We start from the raw sequence: 27,990 nt of genomic DNA on the forward strand, positions 1-27,990 counted from the left end.
TTTATTGAGTTTGCCAGCAACCTCTGCAAGTTTTTCAATAGTTGTGACATTCATATTCATCCCTTTCTTTCTAGCATTAACATAAATGAAAAAATTATGCTTGAGTTAGTTCATCAAGATCTCTGAAATTTATGTAACAACATGTTTTTGTATCAGATATCTCTGGGGGTAAGAGTGAAACGGGCATTCTGTCTGTTATCAGCCACAGCGTAAAACACTGATGGATCCAATATCTTTCTATTTTAGAAGATTTAGGAGCAGTCCAGTTGGCCTGCTTCCCTAAAATCCACTCATGTAAAAATTCTCATTGGTAATCCCTGTTATGTTACTTTTGTGGCAACAAATGTGTAGAGTGGTTCTCTTCAAGACACCTGGTCAGCACAAAGAGGAAAAGACCAAACCCTTCAGCACTTTATGACACCATAACAAAAAAAAGACCCTCAGAACCAAGTGGCTTTCAATCTCTCTCTTAAGGCAGCGATAGGATCGCAGTGGAAGCAGAGTGTGCTAAGAATCTCCATACATGGAAACTGAACTTGGCCTGTTATAATGTAAGACTGCTCATTGGTGAAGAGAGGAACGGGAAAAGGAATTAGAAAATGTGAATTGGAATATCATTCGAATGGCTGAAACAACAAGAAGAAATTAATCACTAATAAGTTTATCAAGTGGAAATCTGCTATACACCAATGGAAACAGCAAAAAGCATGAAGTTGGAGTAGGCTTTTTGGTCCATAAAGATATAAAAAACAATATTTTGGAATTCAAAGTACATCACCAAGGGTGTCAAGGTTACTACTCAGGATTTCTAAGAGGTACGAACTATAATGTTATATGCACCAACATTGAGCCACGAGGATGAAGAGTTTGAAGAAATATACACCAAAACAGAGAGACTTCTAGATGAACAGAAAACTCACAACACCATCATTATGGGGGACTTCAATGCTAAGGTTGGAAAGAGACAAAACAGCACAGAAAGGGAAACTATAGAAAATTTTGTAATTGGTGAAAGAGGTCAAAGACTTGTGGAATTTGCAGAATCTTGAGGAATGTCAGTAATGTGTATTTTTTTTTGAATAAAAGGGCGAATAGAAAGTGGACATGGAAAAGCCCAAATAGAATAAAAATTAATGAAACTTACTTCATCCACACTACCGATGTTATCATTCTGAATTAGGTAAATGGTGGACGTGATCACAGAATGGTGAGATGCACACTTGATATAGATGTAAGGAAAGAAATGAAAAAACTGACTCGAGTAAACAATATTAAGGTCTTTGAGATAACAGAAGAGGAGAAAAAGCAGTATGTATTGGAACTTAAGAACAAGTTTGAGCTTCTGTAGACCTTTCATGACGAAGATATAAATGAGGAATACAACTTTCTGAAAGTGATAAAGCCCAAGAAATCTAGAGGTAAAAATAAATCCAAAGAAGAAAAAATCAGTCAAGAAACGCTTGTCATGATGATCCGAAGATGACAAATGAAGAGCAAGACAAAAACTGACAAGGACAAAATTGAGTAATGCAAAGCCATTAGAAAGAGACTCAGGGAGGACATAAGAAGAAGAAGATTTAACACAAGAAAAGTAGAACAAGAATTAAGGGAAAACAAAGGAATTAAATCAGCAGTCATGAGCAGTAATACAGAAAGATAAATAATAGTAAATCTGAAGAATAGTGATGGTGTATTTATAAAGAGCACACAAGGCATAATTCAAATAGCAGAAGATTACTATAAAGTATTATCTAAGGTGTAAGGGAATGATGCTAGTAATGGGGAAGGTAGACCACAAATTGACAGCACATACAACATACCCAATATCCTTCCTGATGAGATACTGAAGAAAATGAAGAATCAAAAAATTCCAGGTGAAGATGAAGTTATTGTAGTGTTGTTAAAATTGGGAGAAAGAGACAAGACACAGAAACTGGCAAGACTCTTTACAAAATACACTAGGAAAGGAGTGACACCTAAGGAGTGGAATAATGTAATCATAATTTTGCTGCATAAGAAATGAGACAAACCAGAAATTAGTAGTAAATTTAAAATTGAGTAGCAAATTTAAAATTGACAGTAGCAAATTTAAAATTGAGAAAGGAGTTTAAAAGGATACACAATCTCTGAAATTGTTTACTGAACGGAGAGTACCTAATCCATTTATGATTTAGCATTAGTAGAGGCATATTATGCAAGGGCGCCTCCATAGCCAGGTGTGCAGGAGTAGTAGTGCATAGCACACACTTCTTGATTAGACCGGGGTTCGAGCCCGTGACCACCAAATACGGAGGATGCGGAAGGTCAGGGAATGTTTACCACATATCCCCAGCCCAGATAAAGTGTGAGGTTTGGCGTCAGGAAGTGCATCCAGCTGTAAAAACTTAATCTCAAAGCAATAAAAAACACTGACCCCATATATAATGGGAAAAAGGCAAGAAAAAAAGAAAAGAAAAGCGTATTATGCAAGAAAGCAAGCTTATATAGCATCATTCAAAAAAAAAAAAAAAAAACCTTTCCAATTCATCCATTCACTCCAAATGTTTGTCTATTCTGCCTTGAACTTATTTAATTGTTGACCTCCACTTCAAAAGATGAAAGTTTGTTCCAACTATCAACCATCCTCTGGTTAAAGGCAAATTTCTACACATCTAGTCTGCAATTGTCTTTCCTCTATTATTTGAATTTATGTCCCCACAGGTGAGTAATCTGAGCGAGAGGAAGAATCTCATCAGTATTCAGCTTGCTCGAACCATTCAAGGCTTTATACACTTCAATTAGATAACCTCACAGGTGCCTAGTCTCCAGAACTTAAGCCTTTCTTGGTAACAGTAACCCTTTGTTCCACTTACAAATCTCGTTGCCATTCTCTGTACTCATTCCAGCAGCTCTGGAGGCCTAAAATGGGACCTCCAGACCTGTATGCAGTACTCAAGTGTGGAATTTGCAGTTGATATCATGATCAAAAGCCATGATCCCGAAGAATTAGAGGAAAACCATAATCAAATATGCAGGGTTTGTAAGGATTTTGGACTAAAGATGAATATGGCTAAAACAAAAGTAACGATGAACAAGTATGCCGCAGAAAGTAATATAATTGTTGAAGTAGTAGAAATTGAAAAGGTGGATTCATATACTTATCTTGGACAAGTCATTAACAAGTCATTTATCTGTAACAATGATAAATGGCCGGAAGTCAAGAGAAGAATAAATTTCGGATGGATAGCATTCAGGAAATATAGTTATATACTGAGGAGCAATAACCCAATGTGTCTAAAATGTAAAATAATGAACCAATGTGTAATCCCCGCCATGACTTATGGAAGTGAAACTTGGGCACTCACCAAAAGAATGGAAGAGAAGCTAAAACTACACAGTGAAGAGTGGAACGAATTATATTAAGGATTTAGACTGTTTGATAAGAAGAGAAATACATGGATTAGGTAGCAAACACAAGTTGACATTCTTATCAAAACTGAAGAAGTGAAATGGACTTGGGCTGGACACCAGTGATGGCTCATGACTCTGATATATGGGGGTGCTGCCTCTTGAAGTTACATTAAATTAATTTCCTTGGTTATAAGACATGTAGACATAGATGGTAATAATAAGCAAGTTAAAAATACTACAAAAAATTAACTGGACACTTATCATTAACAGACGGGTAATCTCAAAATTTTATCTAAAAATAAAATCCATTGTTCGGTTTTTATTTGTTGAAATTAAATTAATAACTTTTTCATTCAAGTTTGGTGCATGGTTCAAATCGGCACTGCTCACTCTGCAGTTCCTTTGACTCGTTTTATCACCACTAAAAATTGCGTATTGGCAACCTACCCACTAGGCATTGGCTGAACCACAGCACAGTTCCACCTACAGTTAAACTTCAAAGTTCAAAATGATTTCATGTTTTTATTCGTTTATTACTGAAATGATTATTGGAAATAGAGGATGAGTATACTATATGTGGGACCTGTTAATAAAAATATTCATTGCGTTCCATTTTTCTTCACAAAATTTCATATAACTCCGTATATTTAGATTTCAAAAGCTGGGGGTGCTGCAGTTCTGCAGTGCTTACCAATGACCTCCTCCTACAGGACACATAGCTTGAAGACATGATGACCAGTGGACTAAGCAAATAACAGAATGATACCCAAGAGGAGGTAAAAAAAACCTGGAAGACAACAACGGAGATGGACAGATGAAATTCAAGTATTTGTGGGTAGTAAATGGATGGCCATTGCACAAAACAGAAAAACTGGAAAGTTGCTGGAGAGGCCTTCATTTGATTGGAACTGGATGATGATGATCAAAATGTCTTATTTTTAGTGTAAGATATCAAGCTAGACTGCACATTTACTGGGGAAAAAATCATGTTTACTGCAGTCCTGTCATTATAAATGTAATTTTTGCTTAAAATATCTCATATAAGAATATCATTTTTTGCAAAACTTCTTTTTTTATTGTATTATTTCTTCATTTATGGTATTTGTGTATCAGTAAATTTTACATGTGGCTTTCATTATTAGTACTATAAACATCTTTTTTTTTTTTTTCAGTTTTTTATGGCCATTTCTCTGTCTCATCTCCAGCTTACTAAGATCATCACTATAAAGCCATATTTTATTGTCGTGAATAATACAAAGGTTAGTTTTATTTTATGAATCTGGTTTAGTTTTATTTTATGATTTACTGCAATATAAGATTACTTTTTTGGCAATGTAGCACTCATTGATATCAGTATTATAGTATTGTACAGCATAATTCAAAAACACAAAGTTATATAGCACCACAAAAAAAAAAACTTTATTTTTTCCCGATTCCTTCATTTATTTGAACTACCCACTTCCACAGCACTATGCAGAAGTCTATTCCACCTATTTACGCTGAATATGAATTACTGCATGCCTGTTCTGCAAACACGTTTCCAATTTAAATTTGGTCTCTTTTACATTTCATCTGAGAAAGAATAACAGTGTCATCAGAGTTTAGTTTACTTCATCATCATCATCAGCCATTTTCAATCCACTGCAGGATGAAGGCCTCTCCAGCAACTTTCCAGTTCCTTCTGTTTTGTGCAATGACCATCCATTTACTACCCACAAACTCATGAATTTCATCTATCCATCTGTGCCGTTGTCTTCCAGGTTTTCTTCTAGCTGCTCTTGGGTACCATTCTGTTATTTTGTTAGTCCATCTGTCATCATGTCTTCAAGCTATGTGTCCTGCCCAAGACCATTTTAGTTCTTTAGTTTTGATAAGAATGTCCTTTACTTGAGTTTGCTGCCTAATCCATGTGTTTATTTTCTTATGTAACAGTCGGATTCCGAATATAATTCGTTCCATTCTTCGCTGTGTGTGTGTGTGTGTGTGTTCTCAGCTTCTCTTCCATTCTTCGCTGTGTGTGTTCTCATCTTCTCTTCCATTCTTTGCTGTGTAGTTCTCAGCTTCTCTTCCATTCTTTTGGTGAGTGCCCAAGTTTCACTTCCATAAGTCATGGTGAGGAGTATACATTGGTTCATTATTTTACGTTTCAGACAAACTGGGATATTGCTCTTCAGTATGTGACTATATTTTCTGAATGCTATCCATCCAAAATTTATTCTACTCTTGACTTCCAGCCATTTATCATTATTACAGCTAATAACTTGTCCCAGATAAGTATATGACTCCACCTTTTCAATTACTGCTCTTTCAATCATTATGTCCCTTTCTGTGGCATACTTGTTCATCATTACTTTTGTTTTAGCCATATTCATCTTTTAGTCCAAAATCCTTACTAACTGTGCATAACTGATTAAGATTTTCCTCTAACTCTTTGGGATCGTGGCTTATGACGACAATGTCATCTGCAAATTGTAAATGGTTTAGATACTCTCCAATCACATTGACTCCTTTCTGCGACCAGTCTAATCTTCTGAAAGCTTCCTCAAGGGCAGCAGTAAACAGCTTCGGAGATATTGTGTCTCCTTGTCGAACTCCTTTCTCGATTTTAAATTTGCTACTGTCTTTGTCTAGTCTAATAAAGGAGGTAGCACTCTCATATATTTTCTTCAAAATCATAATATATGGGGTATAAATGCCTTGTCTTTCCAGTGCCCGAAACATTGCCTTATGCTGTATGGAGTCAAATGTCTTTTCATAATCCACAAATGCCAGGCATAATGGTGTTTTATATTCATTTGCTTTCTCCATTAGCTCTGATATTATGTGAAGGTGATCCATAGTTGAGAATGCTGTCCTAAAGCCAGTTTGCTCTTTCGGTTGATTCTCATCAAGTATTCCTTCTAATCTGTTAGTAATGACCCTTGTGAACAACTTGTAGATATGGGATAACAAGCTAATTGGTCTATAATTTCCAATTTCTGATTTATCTCCTTTCTTATGCAGCAAAACTATGATTGCATTATTCCATTGCTTAGGTATCACACCTTTTCTAATGCATTTTGTGAAGAGCCTTGCCAGTTTTTGTATTATGTCTCTTCCTCCCAATTTTAACAACTCTACAGTAACTTCATCTTCCCCCGGGGCTTTCTGATTCTTCATTTTCTTCAACACATGTTCTACCTCATCAGGAAGAATATCGGGTATGTTGTATATGTTGCTAATTTGCGATCCATCTTCTCCCCTGCTGGCATCATTCCCTCGCTCCTTGTATAATTCTCTATAGTAATCTTCTGCTATTTGAATTATGCCTTCTCTGCTGTTTATAAGTACACCATCACTATTCTTCAGTTTCAGTATCATTTGTCTTTCTGTATTACTGCTTATGGCTGTTAATTTAAGTCCTTTGTTTTCCCTTAATGCTTGTTCTACTTTTCTTGTGTTAAATCTTCTTATGTCCTCTCTGAGTCTCTTTCTAATGGCTTTGCATAACTCAGTATCTCAGTTTTCTCCTTGTCAGTGTTTTATCTTGCTCTTCTTTTGTCGCCTTCGGTTCCTCATAACAAGTGTTTCTTGATTAATTTTTTCTTCTTTGGATTTCTTTTTCCCTATAGGTTTCTTGTGCTTTACGACTTTCAGAAAGTTGTAATATTCCTCGTTGATATCTTCGTCCTGAGCAGTCTGCAGAAGCTCAAGCTTGTTCTTAAGTTCCAGTACATACTGCTTTTTCTCCTCTTCTGTTATCTCAAAGACCTTTGTATTATTTACTGAAGTCAGTTTTTTCCTTCCCTTTCCTACGTCTATATCCAGTGTACATGTTACGATTCTGTGGACAGTAACTCAGGACAGTAACATCATTCATGATATGTCTTCTGTTAGTGAGGATGAAGTCGATTTCATTAGTTGTTAATCCATTTGGACTCTTCCATGTCCACTTTCTGTTCATCCTTTTCTTGAAAAAAGTGTTCATTACTGACAGTCCTTAAGATTCTGCAAATTCCACAAGTCTTTCACCTCTTTCATTTCTTTCACCAATTTCAAAATTTCCTATAGTTCCCCTTTCTGCACTGTTTTGTCTTTTGCCAACCTTTATCATTGAAGTCCCCCATAATAATGGTGTAGTGAGTTTTCTGCTCATCTAGAAGACTCTCAATTTCGGTGTACATTTCTTCAACCTCTTCATCATCATCATGGCTCGATGTTGGTGAATAAATCATTATAACCTTTAGCTTGTACCTCTTAGAAATCTTGAGTATTAGTCTTGACACCCTTGGTGATGTACTTTTGAATTCCAAAATGTTGTTTTTTATATCTTTATGGACCAGAAACCCAACTCCACCTTCGCTCCTTTCACTGTTTCCATTGGTGTACAGCAGATTTACACTTGATAAACTTATAAGTGATCCATTTCTTCTTCTTGTTTCAGCCAAACCGATGATATTCCAATTCACATTTTTAATTCCTTTTCCAGTTCTGATATCCTGTATTCACCAATGAGCAATCTTACATTGTAACAGGCCAAGTTCTGTTCCCATGCATGGCAGCCTGGAGATTCTTAGCACCCTTTGCTTCCACTCTGATCCTCTCGCTCCCATAAGAAGGGGAGTGAAAGCGGCTGGGGACTGAGGGCCATTTGTTTTGTCATGCTGTCATATGCTGGAGGGTTTGATCTTTTCCTCTTCACGCTGACCAGGCATCTTGAAGCGAACCACTCTACACGTTCGTTGCCACCTAAGTGGCGTAACAGGGCTTACCATCAAGAAGGTGTGCATGAGTGGATTTTAGGGAGGCAGGCCAACCGGACTTCTCCTAAATATTCTGAAAGATATTGGATCCATCAGTGTTTTAGACTGAGTGTCTGATAACACACAGAATACCTGTTCCCCTCTAAGTTTACTTAATCCTTTTAAATTCTTATACACTTGGTTAGGTAATTATTACACAGATGCCTTTTCATAGATTGCAATTTACAGAACTTCAGTCTTGACAAAAATATCCTTTTCCACCCTTAAGAAATCTTTTTGCCCCTCACTGTGCCCTCTCTATCAAATCTGTGTTCTATCCCTGTAATGAGTCTTTCATTCCTGTATGTATGCAGTATTCCAGATGGTTGCCACTGCCTTATACTATGAGATTATCAGCTCTTTGTCCCTGTTGTTAAAGTTCCTGTATATTTGTTCATTGACAGAATGCTATGAGCTTCTCTATCAGCTTGTTTGCATTATATATATTTTTTTCTCACCCATCTGTCTAAAAATATGCAACATCCATTGAAATATTGCTAATCAGTAATCACTTCAAACTGCAGGCATAAATTATATGATTTTGATAATAGACTTTCCTTGTGCATTGATTATTTTATCTATGAAATATGTCACTTGTTATCTGTTTTTGGATACTGCTTTTGTAACAATTATAAATACAATCGCCTGGTTTTCTTATATAAATGTATGAAATATTAGTGCAAATTTAAAAAAATAATGATAATTTTTTTTATGATTTTTTTCATTTTTACGTTTAATTTTTCTTCCGATTTTTTTTTTTATGGAAATTTGAATTTTGTTTATCTTTGACAATAATCCTGCTCTTATTTTTGGCTGTAAAGTTGAAATAAAAAAAAAATAATATTTAAGCATTTGAGTATAACACGTATAATTTTTCAATTTTTACAAATTTTCAAATTCCCTGAAAAAAATCACTTCAGGTTGCATGCATGTGGTCCACTTGCAAAACGGTTAAACCCACAGTGGACCAATTGTAAGTTTCTGTTGACTAGATCAATTTGAAAATGTTCAATGAAACCACTCTTCTATATATATATTTTCTTAATTTTGTGTGTCACCGCACTGCATCTTGACCTATTACAAAGCGAGCGACATAATTAATACTAATTAATTTGGTATCATCACAATTTTGGTACAATTTATATATATTAATTACCGTGATTAGGGATTTAGTTTTATTTTGGTATATTCATTCCTTAAATATATACAACCTAGTAGCTAAGATGTATCTTGAATGTATCTTTGATCTTACGAAAGGAAGATCTCACAGATATTCCCACTATCCTGAAAGTAACTGTATTTGACTTGCACATCAGTTTTCCAAGATTTTCCTTATGTGTAGATAACATTTACTGCTTGACTAATACAGCTTGTCAAGTAAAAGTTGAATTTCTATGGGGAGCATGAATTCAAACCATGCAAAACCAAATCTGATTATAACTTGTTTGAGAACTGATCACAGAAAACGGTTTCTTCTATTATAGCTAAGGAAGGACATTATGTGGTTGTTTTCGATGAAGATAAATTGCTATATTTAATAACCACTCTTATACCACATGAAATTAATAATTAATTTATTAAGCTTATAGCCCAAATCACTATACATACATTTAAGGTGACGTTTCAGGCATTTTACCGATACTCACATCATTAGACCATGCTGTTAGGGATAGAGAAATAGAAAGGGTTACAATTTGAATTATACTACAGTAATTACTAATTGTGAATTTTAAGACTAAAGTATTAAGATTAAATTTCCATTTTGGTTACAATAGGAAACAGATATTAAAAATAAGTAAATACATACAGATAAAAAAAACATAAAGATTAAATTCTAACCTGCTGAAAGACTCTTGCTTGCCGATGTACCAGAACCTGATGCACATACTGGCAAGAAGTGCTGCCAACAGTTAATTTATAGGTGAGAGATTAAGTCTATTAGCCAATAGAAAGTTGTCAAGTTTCTCTATCCTGGATCCAATGGTTCTTGTTAGAATGGAAGCCTTGGGGTGAACTTTCTCTCATACACCGATCATCTGTGGTTGATGTGGAGGCTGGTTCCAAGGGTCTGGAGGGGGGGGGTTGTTTGTGTGTTGCTCTTCCGAATATCTGGACTATTTTCTTTCCTGTTTTTTCATTGCTTCTGATATATTTTCTTGTTCAAAAGTTTGAAATATTATAGGTTGAATTCGACACCTTGTTTCTGTTAATTGATGAAGCCCCAAACATTTTTATGTAGAAGGCTTCGTTAAATTTTTTTCTTTTGTACTAGTTGTCCGTAAAGAGGAATCTAGTATTGTTGAAATCCCATGTGTCACCACATGGGATTTCAATCACATGCAGTGCATGTGGGTCTGTGTCGGAGTTTAGATCTATATCAACTGGATGCACTTCTTTTGATTTTGTTTTTCTTAATTAATAGTATAACACCTCCTCCCTTCCTATCCTGTTATCCTTTCTGTACACATTATACTCCCCAAATTCCAGTTCTGCATTCCTTATATCTGTGTGACACCACATCTCTGCTATCCCAACAATATCTGCCTTTGATGTCTTGACCAACACTTCAAATTCTTCAAATTTATTTACTATACTTCTAGCATTCGTATACATGCAAGTATACATGTACCTATCCTTATTATTAGTTACCCTAACACATCCCATATACTCACCTGTTTCACGATGACTGCCTTTCACGATGACAATCTTTGCATTTGTCAATCAGTTACCACTTCTCAGCCCATCTACCCAACTTTTCCAGATTCGATTGTAGAAGCATACTGTCATTATTCTTATTAACAACCCTGCCAACCTTTGTATCATTTGGAAACTTTGACATTGAGCTTGATATACCTTCATCAATATCATTGATAAATATACAAAACAACTCTGGGCCCAACACTGAACCCTGAGGGACACCACTAATAACATTAGTCCACATAGAGCAGTACCCGTTAATTACCACTCTCTGTCTTCTACCACTCAACCATCCTTTTATCCATTGTAGCAACTTGCCCGTAATGCCATACTCCTCCAAATTATACAGTAGGCTTCCATGTGCCACAGTATCAAAAGCTTTCCTGAAATTCAAGTATATATCAAAATTATTTTTCATCCAGTTCCTTTGTGACTGCATCATAGTATCCAATCAAATTGATCAGACAAGACTTTTCCTTGACAAAACCATGCTGTGTCTGAATTATTACTGCTGTCTTGTCTAGATGATCCTGCAATGCTTCTTTAACCATTCACTCCATTATTTTCAGTTCTGTAATTACTCGTGTCACCCTTTGTGAATTGGAAATGCATTTCCACATCTCCAGTCCGTGGGGACTTTCCCCGAGTCCAAGGATGCTCTCATAATTATGGCCAGGGGTTTGCTTACTTCCTTTGCCACCTCCTTTAATATAACTGGATAGATCCCATCTACCCCAGGTGCCTTTCTTATATTTAACTTCAAGAAATTCTCCTCCACTTTGCTCGCAGTTTCTGAAATATCCTGCATCTCTGGCAGTTTCTGAAATATCCTGCATCTTGTGTTTCAGGCTTCTGCTCATTCCAATAGAAGTAGTGCAAGAATCTCTTTCACCTCTGCCAGTGGCTACTGTTAATCTATTATTCCTTGTATCCCCCCAAGCTAGCAGTTTTCTGACCCACCTAACACTGCCTCGATAGCATCAGCAAATATTCTTGCACCCTTTCTATTTAAGTGTATCCCATCCCTGTTAGGCGCCTCCGTAGCCAGGTGGGAAGGAGCAGCAGTGCGTAGCACACGCTTCTTGATTAGACCGGGGTTCGAGCCCGTCACCACCAAATACGGAGGATGCGGAAAGGTCAGGGAATGACCACCGCACCGGAGCAATATGGCCTTAGTTGCTAATGCTCCTAAAAACCAAACAACAACAACAACCCATCCCTGTAGAAGCAATCTCTCCTGTTAACAAGTACAGTCCAGGTTAAAAAAAATTCTACCCCTCGAGCCTTGCACAATCTTTTCAGGGCCGAATTGATCGACAAGGCTCTCATCATATACTCCCTCCTATCGTATCTGGGCAGAATTGCAGACACTTTCAAATTCAACCCTAATACACGGCTTTTTTTTTCAACTGTTACCTGTACTTGTTAAGTAATTCTGCCGGTCTTCTACTCTTCATACCATTAGTGCCAATGTGTACAACTACATCACTTTTTGTACCCTTAAAAGATGATATCCGCTCTACGATGTCATCAACCTTTGCCTCTGGCAGACATACCCTGGTTCTGTTCCACCTATTCTTTTTACAAAGCATGTTTCCCGTTTCCCTGACAATAGTGCACCACCATACAATAGATGGAAGTTGGTGATTGACTGTTGGAAACCTATTCCAGTAGTCAACCACCTGTTGGCCAAAGCAAACTGCCGCACATGAATCTTGCAACCATCCTGTCTCAACTTAAATTTATGCCCCATCTTATGTGTAGTCTTTTTTTTTTTTTTTTTTTTTTTTTTTATGTAAACCCCAAACATCAGAGGTATTAGAATCTAATGTATTTAGTACCGTGCTTGGGTTGGAGGTTGAGAAGATATTTGTTGACATCAGACTTGAACTTCTGTAAACTGTAATTTTTAGGAAATACCTATGAAGGAAAGTTGTTCCAGAAAACAGCAGTTGAATAAATAAACGAGGAAGATGAAAAGTTGGTTCTGTGATTTGATGTTGGACAGTAAATAGATGTTGGTTGGTGGCGGCATGTGTTCGGACTGTTTTAAAAGAGAGAGAGAGAGAGAACAGGAATTATAGAAGCCAATTCAGAAGAACAATGCTCATGGAAGAATCTGTAGAAAAGGCATGCAGCAGAAACAGTACGTCTATGAGACAATGAGTGGAGAGACTCTGTTAGAGAGGAGTCATTAATTAACCTAACTGCCCTCTTCTGAATGGAATCTAGAAGCCTGAGAAAGGTTTTGGGGACTCCGCCCGAGTTGTTGGATCAATATTCAATTGTTGGGCGGATTTGCAATTTGTACAGAGTGAACAGCTGTTTGGAAGAAAAGTAACTTCGAGAACAAAAGAGAAACCAAGTTATTTTGATGCAGAGGAAGCAATATTTGTAATGTACTTGTGTCAAGAGAGATTAGAAGTCAGGGTAATCCCCAAAAGAGATATATCATTTTGCCTAGAAATCGGAGTGTCACCAAAGATAAGCATAGGAGCAGAAGAATCCTTTTTTATGAGATATAAGACAAGACTGACTTTTAGAAGGATTGAAATCAAATAAGTTGTCTTTGCCCCACTGGAGAATTACCTGGAAATCGGCATTTAAGGAATTTGTAGCGGATATTCAAGAAGTTGAAGCTGTTAGAGCAGGGCAAGCTTTCTCAAAATGGGAAGTGGAACACAATGTGCTGTCATCGGCAAAACTATGGACAGGATTTCCAGTCAGTGGAAGAAGGTCATTAATATACAAGAGGAAAAGAGTGGGGGAAACAACAGAACATTCAGGGACACTAGCATTAGTGGAGAAGTTAGAAGACAGAGAATCATCTACCATCACTCTCAGTGAGCGATCAGAGAGAAAACTGGATAATCAATTACAAAAAACAGTTGGCAACATAAGATGGAAGCTTGTTTAGAAGACCTTTATACCAAACACGATCGAAAGCCTTTGAGACTAAGTGCAACTACTTGTGTTTCACTGAACCTTTCCATTGAATTAGTCGATAAATGAGTAACATAAGCCAGAATATCACCAGTGGATTGATGCTGACGGAATCTATACTGGCTATCGTTGATCAGACAGAAGGTTTCTAGGTAGTTTTAGAGTTGGCAGTTAATTGATTTCTCTATTACTTTAGAAAGAGTAGAAGTAATTGCAATAGGACGATAATTGGATGGGAGGGATTTGTCACCCTTTTAGGAACTGGCTGGATATGAGCAAATTTCCAAGCAAAAAGAAGAACACCTTTGGAATAAGAAAGTGAAAAAAAGGCGGCAAAGAACAGGAGTAAGTTCAGGAGCACAGGTTTTGAGAACAAGTGGAGAAATACCCTCAGGACCTGGAGCTTTCTTTGCATCAAGATTCATCAAAATCTTTCTGACATCCTATTGATGGAAGACCACAGGAGGCATTGAATGGAGTGTGTTGGGAATGGTGGGAGGTGTTTTACGAAGATCATTAGAACATGAGTTGGAAGAAAAATGGGATGCTAGGAGGTCAGCATTATCCTTGGCTGAAGTGACAACAGAACTATCTAGTTTTGACAGAGTTGGGCAAAAGTTACGGCCAATAGCTTTGGCAAGAGACCAGAATGCTCGGCTACCATTAGGGCAAGAAGCAAGTTTTCTACTCTTTGTCTGTTCAAAATCTAGTTTGGACTGATTAATAACTGCTTTGTTGTGAGCTTTGGTGTAGGCAGAAAATGAAAGTGAAGAATTACGATATGCCAATTACAATATGCAATGTTCTTCTCTTGAACAGCCTTAGCACATTTGTTGGAAAACCAAGGTTTAGATAAAGGACGAGATTTTAAAGTGAAGTATGGAATAACGGATTCCATTCCTGCAAGAATAATTTCACTAACATGATCTGAGCAAACGTTGACATCAGAAGTTTTGAAACAGTAATCCGACCAAGGAAAAGAAGAAAAGAAATCGCTCAGGTCATCCCATTTTACATTCTTGTAAATCCAAACAATACGAGGTTGGGAATAGCCATGAGATAAAGGGTCCATTGGAGAAGAGACAATCACCAAGTTGTAATCTGAGGTGCCTAAAGGCCCACTCACTTCGACCCTAGAAGAGTTGTACTTAGAAGGATTGTTTGTGAGAAAAAGATCGAACATGTTGGCTGTATGGTTAGGATTGTCCGGTATCCTTTTAGATAAATGAACAATCTGTGCAAGGTCATTAGTAATTGCAAAAGCCTTAGCATCTCGACCAGCTGGGTCGGTGTGACTAGAAAACAGAAGCTAGCTGGAGTTGCGAACATTAATATCACCAAGGAAAATTACCTCACTTTTAGGAAAGTTGGACTGGAAAAAGTCAAGTTGCAAAGAGCAGAAGTCAAAGAGCTCCTGGCCAAGCGATTTCAATGCGTTCGTTAAAATGATACTTCTAAAGAGCTTTCACCAGATATAGATTCTTTTTCATTCTAAATACTGGTTTCCTCATTTTCTATTAGAGTAGCTCTTTCGCACTGCAGGTAGTAGGCAAAGGCCTAGAAAGGAAAGTCACCTTTCTGTTTCTTTTTCTTCTCTCGCTAACACAACTAACAGCCACTTGGTCACCTCGTGGCACTGCTCCTGCCTCTCCGTGGCGGGGCCGGAAACCTGGAAGGAAAAGTTATCCTTCTGTGGCCGCAAAGGAGCAATTATGGAAACCGAAAATTTTCCACCTTTCAAGACTGTAAGACCTTTCAAGACAAATCTTGCTTCTCTGATTTTACAATAAAATGACTCGGACTATCAAACACGAAAGAGGATGAAAACAGATGTACCCCAAATGGATTATCCATCTTTCCTCATACTGTATTCCCTCACGAATCAGTCATTGGGTATTTTGTCTCCTTTTTATATACAAAAATGTCTAGAAAGTGTAGCCGGATCACCAAAAATGGTAAGAAGACTGAAATCTGGTGACCTATTAGTCGAAACCACCAATCGTATACATTCTGAGTCCCTTCTGAAACTTACATCGTTTGTTGGAGTTCCTACTAAAGTATCTCCTCATGCTACCCTGAATAGCTCCAAAGGAGTAATTTCCGAATGGGATCTATTGAATGTCAAAGAGGAGGAGATTGTTCAAGAACTCCAAGACCAGAAAGTTACTGAAGCAAGACGAATAATGCTGAAGAAAGATGGAGAATTTGTTCCTACTCATAGCATCATTCTGACTTTTTCTACACCGAGCTTTCCTTCATCAGTAAAAGCAGGATACCTAAACTGTCGCATCTATCCTTATATCCCCAATCTTATTCGATGCTACAAGTGTCAGAAGTTTGGGCATTCCCAAACTATCTGACGAGGAGATTGAGTTTGCTCAAACTGAGGATCAAAAGAACATGTCCATACTGACTGTAATGCTGAATCATCATGGTGTCCAAACTGCAATGGCAACCATTCAGCTTTTTCTGGATCCTGTGAGGAATGGAAGCTTCAGAAAAAAATCTAAAAATACAAAGTGGAGAACAAGGTCACACACCCTGAAGCCAGAAAGCAACTACTGCAAAACATGCCTAAACATACAAATACTGAAGCATCCAAAAGATACCAAACAGTTTCAACACAAACAGATATATCAGTCCCACCAAAAGTACCAATTTCTGAATGGGCGCGATCATTGCCATCACCTGCATCACAGTCAACAAAACACCAAATAGTAGCAAACAATACCCCAATCTCTATACCATCTACTGCTAAATTAGATCCAGTTACTCCAGATCAGAAGGAAAATTCAGTTCATGTTAGAAAGAAATTATCTGATAACACAGCTATGGATATTGCAGAAAACAATACTTGTAATGAACCCATTCTAGATCTTCATGCAGAAGACGACATGGACACACGTCCATTCTTTTCAAAAAAGGACAAAATAAAAATTGACCATCACAAGCAGAGCAACATTAAAAAACAGACAGATTCGACTTCTAATTCAAAACCTACACAATGAACAACAACATAGTTCAGAGGCTTCGCAGCAACATAGATGACATATATGAATTTAATTGATCGTTATCATCCTGTGAGCATATGCCTACAAGAAACAAATCTAACACCACGAGTGTCAGTGTCAGTTAAATATTACACTCTTTTTCGACAAGGCAGAACAAATAGTGCTCATGGTGAAGTGGCCATACTCATAGACTCAAGGGTTCCTTGTAAACAAATTCCTCTTCAAACTGCCTTAGAAGCTGTTGTGGCTCGTGTAATGATTGGCATTGCTTTAACAATCGTTTCAATATATCTCCCTCCCAATCAGCAATGTACGATTCACGAACTAGAAAACCTTGTGTTGCAATTACCGTCACCAGTCTGCCTATTAGAAGACTTTAATGGACACCATCCATTATGGGGATCCCCCATCCCAGACAGATGCGGAGAACTCATTGAAATACTACTAGATAGAATATAACATTACTGAACACAGGTTTACCCACTTACATTCGTTTTCCTACTGGAGCATCATCTGCAGTAGACCTCTCAATCTGCTCTCCAATCCCCTTCCCAAGTGTTGAATGGACAACACTTGACAGTCCTCTCAACAGTGATCACTATCCAGTAATATGCAGAATTCAAACCACGAATTCTAAAACAACTGACACACAAATGAAATGGAAATTTTCTGAAGCAGACTGGACAAAATATAAAAGTCATGTCTCTTTTGATGATCACATAATTGAGTCTTCCTCTATCAATACTGTCACCAAGCATATCACAATGCAGATACTACCAGCTGCAAATGTTGCCATCCCACAGTCTCAATTAAGAAATCGTAGACATACCAATCACTGGTGGAACGATGATTGTAATAAGATGAAAAGAAAAAAGAATGCAGCATGGAACTCATTCCAAAAATGCCCTACCATTGCCAAAATATTAATTATAAGAAACTTAGAGCCAAAGCACGGTACATGAGGCGAAATCAATCAATAAAGACACTGAAGCCAGAATAATATGGAAAAAAATAAGGCAGCTAAATGGTAAATACCCTACATTACCAGCACCTATTTTTAATTGGATTGGGAAGGAGATCTCTAATCCCGAAGATATTGCAAATGCCTTAGGAACTGTGTTCTCTGAATTGTTCACTTCCATTGCGTATCATCCATCATTCCAAAAAAATTAAAGCCGATGCTGAGAAATTCAAACTAAATTTCAAAACTACCCGCCGCTTACTCTATAATCAACAGCTCACACTATCAGAATTGAAAGAATCTATAAATAGTTTCCACAACAGCGTCCCTGGCCCTGATGGAATTTACTATGTAATGCTTAAACATCTAAATCAGCAATCGTTATCCCCTCTTCTAAAATTTTACAATCAGATATTTTATGAACACACATTTCCAAGCTCCTGGCAACATTCATATGTAATTGCTATCCCTAAACCAGGAAAAGATCATTCGATTCCTAACAACTACAGATCGATCTCTCTAACCAGCTGCTTAAGTAAAACTTTAGAAAAAAATGGTGCACCATTGATTAATATGGTACCTTGAGTCTAGAAACATAATCAGCAACAATCAGTTCATCTTTCGGAAGAATAGATCATCCTTAGATCTCATGATAAAGGCTGAATCAAACATAAGAAACACTTTTATCAGGAATCAACATCTGGTCATGGTGTGTCTCGATATAGAAAAAACTTTCGATACCACATGGCGTTATGGAATCCTAAAGGATCTCCATTCTATAGATATGAAAGGGCATTTACCATATTTTATTCAAAACTTCCTTTGCCACAGGACGTTCCAAGTTCGATACCGGCAGGCTCTGTCTCACATACAGAAAAGAAGAAGGAGTCCCTCAAGGCTCTGTCCTCAGTGCCACTCTATTTGCTATACGAATTAGCAATATCACAAACAGCATTCCAAACACTGTTGACTCATATATTTATGGTGATGATCTTACCTTGTCCTGTCATTATTATTTTTTATTATTATTATCATCAGCCATATGGTGCAAGGATGCCTGAGGCTTATGCTGCACCAGCCAAAAAAAATTCCCCGAGTTCCCCTGAGAGAGAAGTAGAAAAGAATCACCAAGAAAGAGAAGAATGATGATTTCTCAGACTATAAATTATATTGAGAGGCAATTACAAATATCAATAAATAATATTGAACTATGGATGACACAAAATGGATATAGACTATCAAACCACAAATCTATGGCCATGCATCCAGAACCCGAGTTACACTTGGCCAGTCATCCTCTTCCAATCATTAACAGTATTCGTCTCCTAGGGCTAATTTTTGATAAGAATCTAAATTTTCAGGAGCATGTTAAACACCTACGAACCACCTGCCTTAAGAAAATTAACATATGGGTCATCTTTAGTACATCCTGGGGTGCAGACCGGTACACGCTGCTCCACATGTATAGGTCTCTAATTAGATCTCGCCTAGATTATGGAGCGCCTGTCTATGTACGAAGTAATGAAATTTTTTTATATGGCGTACACATGGTAAGAATATACCCTGATCCTTAACATAATGGAGCCTCGACAATGTCCCCCGCATACACACTACTCGGACTCACTCCAGTCACTATCTCGCAGAGTAGAGGTAGCAAGATTTTGCACTACCTGATCTGGAAGCCTCCTAAAGAGTTACAAATAGGTTCGGTCCAGTGTATCAACTAGCGGCCGGCCTGCTAACACCGTTTTAGAGCTGTAATCTCAAAATGTAAGGAAGATTGGATCTCACCATGATGTTTATCATCAAAAGTCATCAGTCATACTGCATGATGGAAGAGGTGGGGAAAGGTTGACCGGAAGTTAGCTCTGGAGACTAAACATGGGTTCCACCACTTTAGCATTAGCATTAGTAGAGGCATTTGATGCAAGAAAGCAAGCTTATGCAGCATCAGCCAAAAAATAAAAAAATAAATAAATAAAAAATAACCACTTCCACTTCACCCCTCTGTTCGTTCGAAATACCTGTCCAGCTGAGCCTTAAACTTATTTAGGCTATCAACTTCCACGACAAGGGATGGAAGTCTGTTCCACCAACCAACCACCCGCTGGCTAAAGGCAAATTTCCGCACATCTATCCTACATCTGTCTTTCCTCAATTTGAATTTATGCCCTCTCAGGTGATTATTCTGAGCAAGAGGAAGAATCCCATCAACATTGAGCATGCTCAAACCATTCAAGGCTTTATACACCTCTATCAGATCACCTCGCCAGTGCCTTGTCTCCAGACACTGTAATTTGCAAAACTTAAGCCTTTCTTCGTAAGAGCACCCCTTTGTTCCATTCACTAATCTTGTTGCCTTTCTCTATACTCGTTCCAGCAGCTCTACATCCTTCTTGAAATGAGGCCTCCAGACCTGTATACAGTATTCTAGATGTGGCCTGACCATTGCCTTATACAAGGGAATAATCACCTCCTTATCCCTGCTAGAAAAGTTCCTATATATCATTGACAATACACCATGAGCTACTCTTGCAGCCCGTCTGCAGTGCTCAGAGAACTTCATATCTGCCTGCACAACCACCCCCAGGTCCCTTTCATTCTCTACCTCTGTCAGTGTAGTACCACAGAGTTGAAGTACCACTTCAAGCCTCCAATAAGCAAAGTTGTGGTATTGCACCAGTTGATGAGAGTCATCTACCACCTAGTATTGCTTGGTAACACAGAGGGGCAGCATTCCTCCATTTGGTGTGGGTACCACACCTCATCCCCTGCTTACATAAGTTCACACCTGGGTGGTCACCCACAGCATGCTTGTGCATGGAGGTTATACCCAGGATCACTTGCATCGTGAAGTTGCAAGCAGAGGATTTGGCTGTCACAGACTGTCCAGACTTCACCGAAATTGGGTCCACTTGACTTGAATGTCAACCAAATATCAGTTCCATCAACCTTTTAGACTCCCATGTAGCAAGTACAGCTTGTCTAGCATATCTAAGAGAATGTCTGTGACAACCTGAAGGACCTCAAGTCTCAGCAACTGGAAGAATGCTATTAACATTCAGCTTACTCAATCCATTTAAGCTTTAAATACCTCAATCAGATCACCCTGTAGCAGGTGCCTAGTCTCAAGACACTGCAATTTGCATAACTGATGCCTTTTTAGGAAAAGGCCACCTTTTTGAACCCTTTTCTTCATCAGTTCCAGCAGATCTACATTCTTTCTAAAATGAGGCCTCTAGTCCTGTATACAGTACTCAAAATGTTGTGTACCGTAGCCTTATAAAAATGAATAATCACTTCCTTATCCCTGATAGCAAAGTTTGTATATATCATTGACAAAACCCCATTAGCTGTTCTGGCAGCACATCTGCACTGCTCAGAGAGTTTCCTGTCTGACTGCACAATTAGCCTATGAATTTTTCATTCGCCTCTACCCTAAGTATAATATCATATAGTTAATAAGTTACTCTGGGAGTTACTGCATACCCTTTTATACTACCTTGCATTTGTTAATGTTAAACTTCAACTGCCATTTCTCAGCCCATTGACCCAACTTTCCTAGATCTTGTTGCAGTAGCCCACCCTGATGAGTGTCATCAATCACCCTGCCAACCTTTGTATCATTACATACTTAGACATTAAGCCTTATATACCTTCATCAATATCATTGATAAATATTGAAAACATCAATGGACTCAGCACTGAGGAACACCACTGATAACATTATTCCATGACCAGCAGTGTCCACTCTTTGCCTTCTTCAGCTTAATTATCCATTGCAGCAACTTTTCCTTAATGCCGTATTGTTCCAGTTTATACACATCAGTCTTTTATGTGCAGCAGTATCAAAAGCCTTTCTCAAATCCAAGCATATGACATCAAAATTACTTTTTGCATCAAGTTACTTTTTCACTGCATCATTGTAATCTATCAAATTGTTTATACAACACAGCCCATCGAAAAATCTATGCTGTGATTGCAGTATAATTGCAAGTCTGTTCAAATGGCCCTGCATTACATCTTTAACCAATGATTCGATTATTTTCCCTGGAACTAAGCTAACAGGTCTGTAATTACTCATGTTGCCTCTTGATCCCCCTTTATTAATTGAGGATACATTCGCACATCTGCAGTCAAAAAACTTCTAGCATCCATGTATGCTCTCGTAATTCAAAGGTTTAGTGTTAAGCAACTATAAAATTGCATTTTTTTTTTTTTTTTTTTAGATAACTTTAGTTTTACTTTATACAAATAACAATGCATATCAGGTCATCTCATATAACTGTATTTCTCTAGTATTTTATAAGTTAGTTTGGGCTGTAAATACATTTCCTGTAAACCAAGAAAATGTTAAAAGATCTTTTCTTGATTAATTACAAAACTGTTTACAACAATGTGATTTTGTAGTTAACACTAAGCTCTCGAATTATGGCTAAGGATTTGCTTACCCCTTTGCTGCCTTCCTTATTATAATTGGATAAATTCCATCCACCCCAGGAGCCTTTTCTAGTTTCATCATCAACAATTTCTTCTCCACTTTTCTTTCCGTTATCACAAAGTCATTTAGTGCCTCATTAGAATTTAATAAACTTCTAGCATCCGCTTCCCTAACAAATTCCTCGTGTGTGATTGTAGATGTAAAATACCTATCCAATTTTTCTGCAACCTGGGCAGGGTTATCAACAGTTAACCTATAGACATCAAGTGGCCCAATGTAATTCAACTCCTTCCAGCTACTGTTAATATAAGTATAGAAGTCTTTGCTGTTTTTCTTTGCATTCTCTGCCAGAGACTTCTTATAATCTGCCTTAGATTGCATAACCTCCTTTGTGACTTAATTACAGACTAATTTATATCTGCCATAGGTTTCTGTATTGCCTAATAATTTATATGCAGCACATGCAGTTTTCTTCTCTACTTTCCTTTCAGTTATCACAAAGTCATGAAAATCCTAGTAGCTTTTTCAGATTAATTAGGAATTCCAATTATGCTTCAGGAAAAATAGATGTGAATTATTACTTGTCAGAACATGCATAGGCCTTACTTTCCTATACTCACAGAAGATGCATTTCTTTCTTCTTCTTATAGGGGAAATTCCACCTCAGTGTAGGCACTACTACTCACTTGGCACTCTGGGTAAGGCACATTCCATAAGACTGCAAACATTTCCTCGCTCAAGAGGACTTAACTCTGAACTCTTGTCTTTAACCTACAAGGAAACCATAATTCGAACCGACATCTTAAGTTAGAAAGCAAATTTGCTGGAGCTATTCATTCTCTTAAGCAAATTCAACAATTTGATATATTCTAAATGAGATCCTTGAATGCATAATTTCCCACATTATAATATTAGAAGAGGAACACTTTGGCCATGGCAGTCATTGTACTATTAACAGCCATTCCAGCACCATTAACAGAATCTGAAAACTTCAATTTCAAGATAAATCTATGCTAATGAGCTTTCACATTGAGGTGCCATTTACCAATGATCCACTCCGGAAGCCTTACACTTCTCTCCCCCCCCCCCACTCCAACCTCAGATGCCAACAGAGTGATCGTAGCATCTTCTTTTATAAAGTCTGAGTCCAGTGCAGCGTTTATAGTTTATAATTTATTCTTCTGATTTTTGTATAGTTATATAATTTTTCTTTTCTAAAGTAAATAAATCAGCCTACTTAAAGGAAGGAGACACCTTTTTTCTTGTATACACATAATTAACTTTATTAATACACTAACCACTAATCTTTCCTTTCCTCTTCATACACTGTTGGCATGGCTCTTGACTCCATGAGGTGATATGGGAAAGAAAATCTACCTCTCAGGGGTGAAAAGATCGCAAAATGAATAAAGCAAACCATATCCCTTCTGAGTGTTCTTTTTAAACCCCACCTCATAGAGAAAATGACACTACTGAATTTAACTCATTAAAAAAGAAAAAGACAGAAATGATATATGCAGAAGTTCCGTCTTTTCTGATTATCCATACAACTGAGGATCAAATCTCAAGAAAAACTCACCGTTCTTTGTACAAAAAGGATGAGGTTTAAATGATAAAATAGTTAAATGAAACAACCTTGTTAGAAGGGTTGGCTGCCTATAATCAGTAAATAAATTAAGATCTGGAGACATTCATGTAGAACAGTTTGTAGTAAACACTCAGAACAACTTTTGAAGGCTTCCAAATCTGGGAGAATATGTGAATAAGAGGAACTTCACATGAAACCTTGAATTCATCACAAGGAGTTATATCTGAGTAGGATCTGTTGCAAGGAAGAAATTCAAAACTAACAGATCCAGGATGTTACTACAGTACAGCATATTTCAGTCAGAAGAGATATATTCCCAACCAGAAATCAAATTCTGACATTTAGTATACCAAGTGGTGAGCTGTGAATATGTTAACAATGGGCTCACAGATTTTCCGACTTTCTAACAAGTAAATTTGATCGGTCACAGAAGTGACATCTTCCGCGGCTTCCAAAAGAGGCATTTCCTACGCTTGCACTACTAGTTGTGTGATTAGAGCACGTGACACATTTTTCGTGACCAGTATGATATCTCGAGTCAGGGGCAGATTTAGGGGGTGGTCAGATGCTGCTTATTACCGTATATGCGTATAAGTGAATGTGTAAAATGTTCCTGGGTCTATCTAAAAAAAAAAAGTTAAAAACCTGGTCATCATGCCTCGCCTTACAATGATAACTGGATACAATAGTGTCTGGAGTTCTAACTTTTTAGAATTTTTGAATAATATAACATCACAATCATGCTTCCTGAAGTTACTACTGCAGTAAGTATGATTGCAACAATACAAATATTTGTCAACAATTTCTTTTTTGTCTTGCATTTTCGTTACATTCCATTGTTAGGTTCCCCTAACAGTTGCGTATGACGCTTCAACTACAAGATCGATACATCAATCAGTGCTATTTTACAGGAGATATTTAGATACGTTGCACTCGCAAGTATACATCTCTTACTTTAGTTATCAAAATCCATTGTATCTTGTCTTCCAGAAATTATGAAAATCTGTGAATGATCAATAAAATATTTACAATAAAAAAGCTCTTTTTATTTCGTAATCGATATATACAAATCAAAATACCTAAAATAAAGGCAAAGAATGTTTTGCATAAACCATCTACCGTGCATGCTCGGCACATGTGCAACTTTTTTATAACAACTAGGGAAATATAATGGATACATTTTTTTCATGATAAAATTTTAATATTGCGAATAAAAAATAACATGAAATATTTCCCATATAACATAAAAACTATCACAAAGCATTCCACAATAAAAACAAATATTATATAAAAAAAAACTTTATAGAAAAAGTACACAAAAAATCACAGATTACATGAAAAAAAAATATTCGAGAAAATTTATTTTAAAAATTGCCATATAGAATTTACTTCTTTATTAATATTTGTTGTCAATCTTCTGCTTGCTCAATAGCTGAGCAATGATTACAGAGGAATGATGTAACGATCCAGTTCAAATTGAAGCAATGTTTTCCATTTAGATGTATAGTCATCATAATCTGCAATGTGTTTAATTGTCACAATATTATTCATTATGCTGAAAACTCACTCAGCTTCAGCACTGCTAATCACAATGGTTTCAAAGATATTTCTGGCTTTCTTCATTGAAAATTCACTCGATCTTAAAGATAAACTGTCTTCTACAAAATCTCTAAAATAACTTTGTAATTTTTTTACTTTCGATTCCTTCAAATTCTTTCCACTTCAACGTGCTCTCAATTTTAGCTTCATAATTCCCTTCAGAATTTTTCAAATTAGCAATAGCATTGAAAGTTTGAATAATTAATTTATATGCTTTTACCATAATGATTCTGTAAAGCTTCTGAAAAGTAAGAGAGCTCCTGCAGGATGTCAATCATTATTGCTAAATGGTTAAAAAATTCCAAATTTAAAAGTCGATTTAATAATCGTGGATTATTTAACTTCTGATTCAAAATGTTTGCACAAAGCAGGATAATTCCTCCAACCCACAATTGCAGTCCACAAGCTACAAGCTACTCATTGTGGTCCGAACACAACCGATCTTTATAATTTCCACATCAAGTTCTTTAGCAATCATCCTTAATTCACGCTAGTTTTTTGGAGATTGGTGACACAGTTTTTATTTTTTAATTTTTTTATTATTGCCTGTATGCCATTATATTTTAGAACATTCTCTACACAGTGAAAGGCTCGACAAAGTTTCAATCTGCCAGCATTTCATCTTCGTAAAGTTTATATAATATCTTAGTTGCCTCAATCCCCCCCCCCTCTATGCTGCTAATTTCACTAGTTCTTTGAATACAGTGCATAATGTTAGAATCACATGGATATTCAGCTACTATGACCATGTAAACATAGACGGGAGAAATTTACTGGAAGGCAAGGATCACTCACTTCCCTGAAAAACATATGCTCGTTTGTCGGAGTAAAGGGGAACCACAACACAGGTTGACCAGAGGCTAATCCGTGTCGAGAATCTTCTTAATCCTCTGACTGGCTATGGTAAGCATATTGACTAGCGTGACTTCTCGGTATACGACTGCACAGGATTTATCGGTATATGACTGCACAGGACACCACTAACATTGTGAAATGGTAATCCCTTTCACCCTTAATTCCAACTTTCAAATTACCTAAATTGCCTAAAGGCCAGAGGTGAGAACATTGCATACACAGTTGTTGTTTCTCCTAATCCATTCGTTACATGGAAATTTTCTTCGTTCAACAGAAACTATTTAAATTTAATTACCAAGGGGAATCAAAAAAAATTTGCTATGAAGAAGTTTGTTAAACAGAGGTCCAATTGTAATTAAATCAAAAATGAAGCAATTTTAAAATACATAACCGATCGATTGCGGTTCGGTTAACATGCTGGGAATGGGCCCCTGCTCGCCCCACCATAGTTTTGGCCCTGAATACTCAATAATTGCATTCAGGATTTCATTTTTAAAATAAATGATTGTCTCAACAATGGGCTCGCAAATTTTCAAAAAAAATAACAATGGGCTCTCGCAAGCCCACTATAGCTCACCGCTGAGTATACCTCAAACTCTGCCAAATTTTAAAGCAGGGTATCAAAACTGTCTAGTAGAACATGTCTTCCAAACTCTAAGATTTTTCTGATTCCAAAAATATGTCCACTCACAAACTGGAAACCCCCATTGGTACCCCAAATACTTGTTGGTAAAAAACTCCTTTGTGGGTGAAATAATTGGCAGATAACAGTACGTTTAATACGTTTGTTATGGTTGTGATTTCTAATTTTGTTCTGATTTTTAGTGTAGCATCATATTAGCAGGTCACGATTACACAAGTTATCTGTCCAACATGTCGTAGTATCAAGTTTCGAGACGATAGGATTCCCATAATGTTTTTTTTTTATACGATGTTTATGGCTATAGTACAATGGATGTAACTACTGGAGAACAGTTTTCTTCACAGACTCATTGACATGTGGACATGACAGGTGCTCCATAGTCAACGGCCGACCGGGCTAGCCGAGTGGGTGAAGTACCTGCCCGGCAACCCAAAGGTCGCGGGTTCGATTCCCACCTCGGGCTTGGATCAAAGTACTGCAAAAAACCTTGGGAGGTGCAATATGGCCACAGAAGCCGATGCGCCAATAACTACCAAATCAAAAAAAAAAAAAAAAAAATCAAAAAAAACCATAGTCAACTTTGGATTGGATAATCATCCAATACAAACAGAAAACAGTACATCAGTTAGCTCCCTATGAAGAAGCTGACAGAATTTGTAGTATGTTGTGATTTTTTTTATGCAAATAACTTTTATTTGAATCATACATTTGAGAAATGTTAACTTTTGGTCTAATACTAATCCTAGAAATTTCATGTTTGCACTGACAGTTTGTTCATAAAGTTTTAACTCTGGATCAGAATGTAGATTCATTGTTGTTCTATCAGTCTCATATTGCTGGATGGACATGAAATACTAAAATCATCTACATAAAGTGCATTAGATGTGGATGGCAGTAATTGTTTTTATTAATGTTTATCTGTATTGCAAATAATGTGGCACTCAGCACTGATTGATCCCTGGAAAACAGTACTGACTTGATGAAAAATTCTCAAATGGTAGGATTAAGAGTGGTAAAAATTCTGGAGTAATGAGACAGGATATTTTCAGTCTCACATGGACTTAAAATACCCTGTCTGGTA

At 37.1% G+C, this 27,990-nt stretch overlaps 1 protein-coding gene across 1 annotated transcript in view; it reads left to right on the forward strand.

Moving 5' to 3' along the window:
• LOC150088255 (intermembrane lipid transfer protein VPS13A-like) overlaps window positions 1-27,990 on the forward strand; it is a 3,009,916-nt gene that overhangs the window by 2,176,634 nt on the left and 805,292 nt on the right. Inside the window, exon 58 of the mRNA XM_090370087.1 lies at window positions 4,563-4,649. Within this exon, the coding sequence (XP_090226213.1) occupies window positions 4,563-4,649 (87 nt within the window). The remainder of the gene's footprint in view (window positions 1-4,562; window positions 4,650-27,990) is intronic.

Source organism: Mastigoproctus giganteus, chromosome 3 (assembly GCF_048544385.1).
Source record: "Mastigoproctus giganteus isolate SK-2022 chromosome 3, ASM4854438v1, whole genome shotgun sequence".
Taxonomy (NCBI): Eukaryota; Metazoa; Arthropoda; class Arachnida; order Uropygi; family Thelyphonidae; genus Mastigoproctus; species Mastigoproctus giganteus.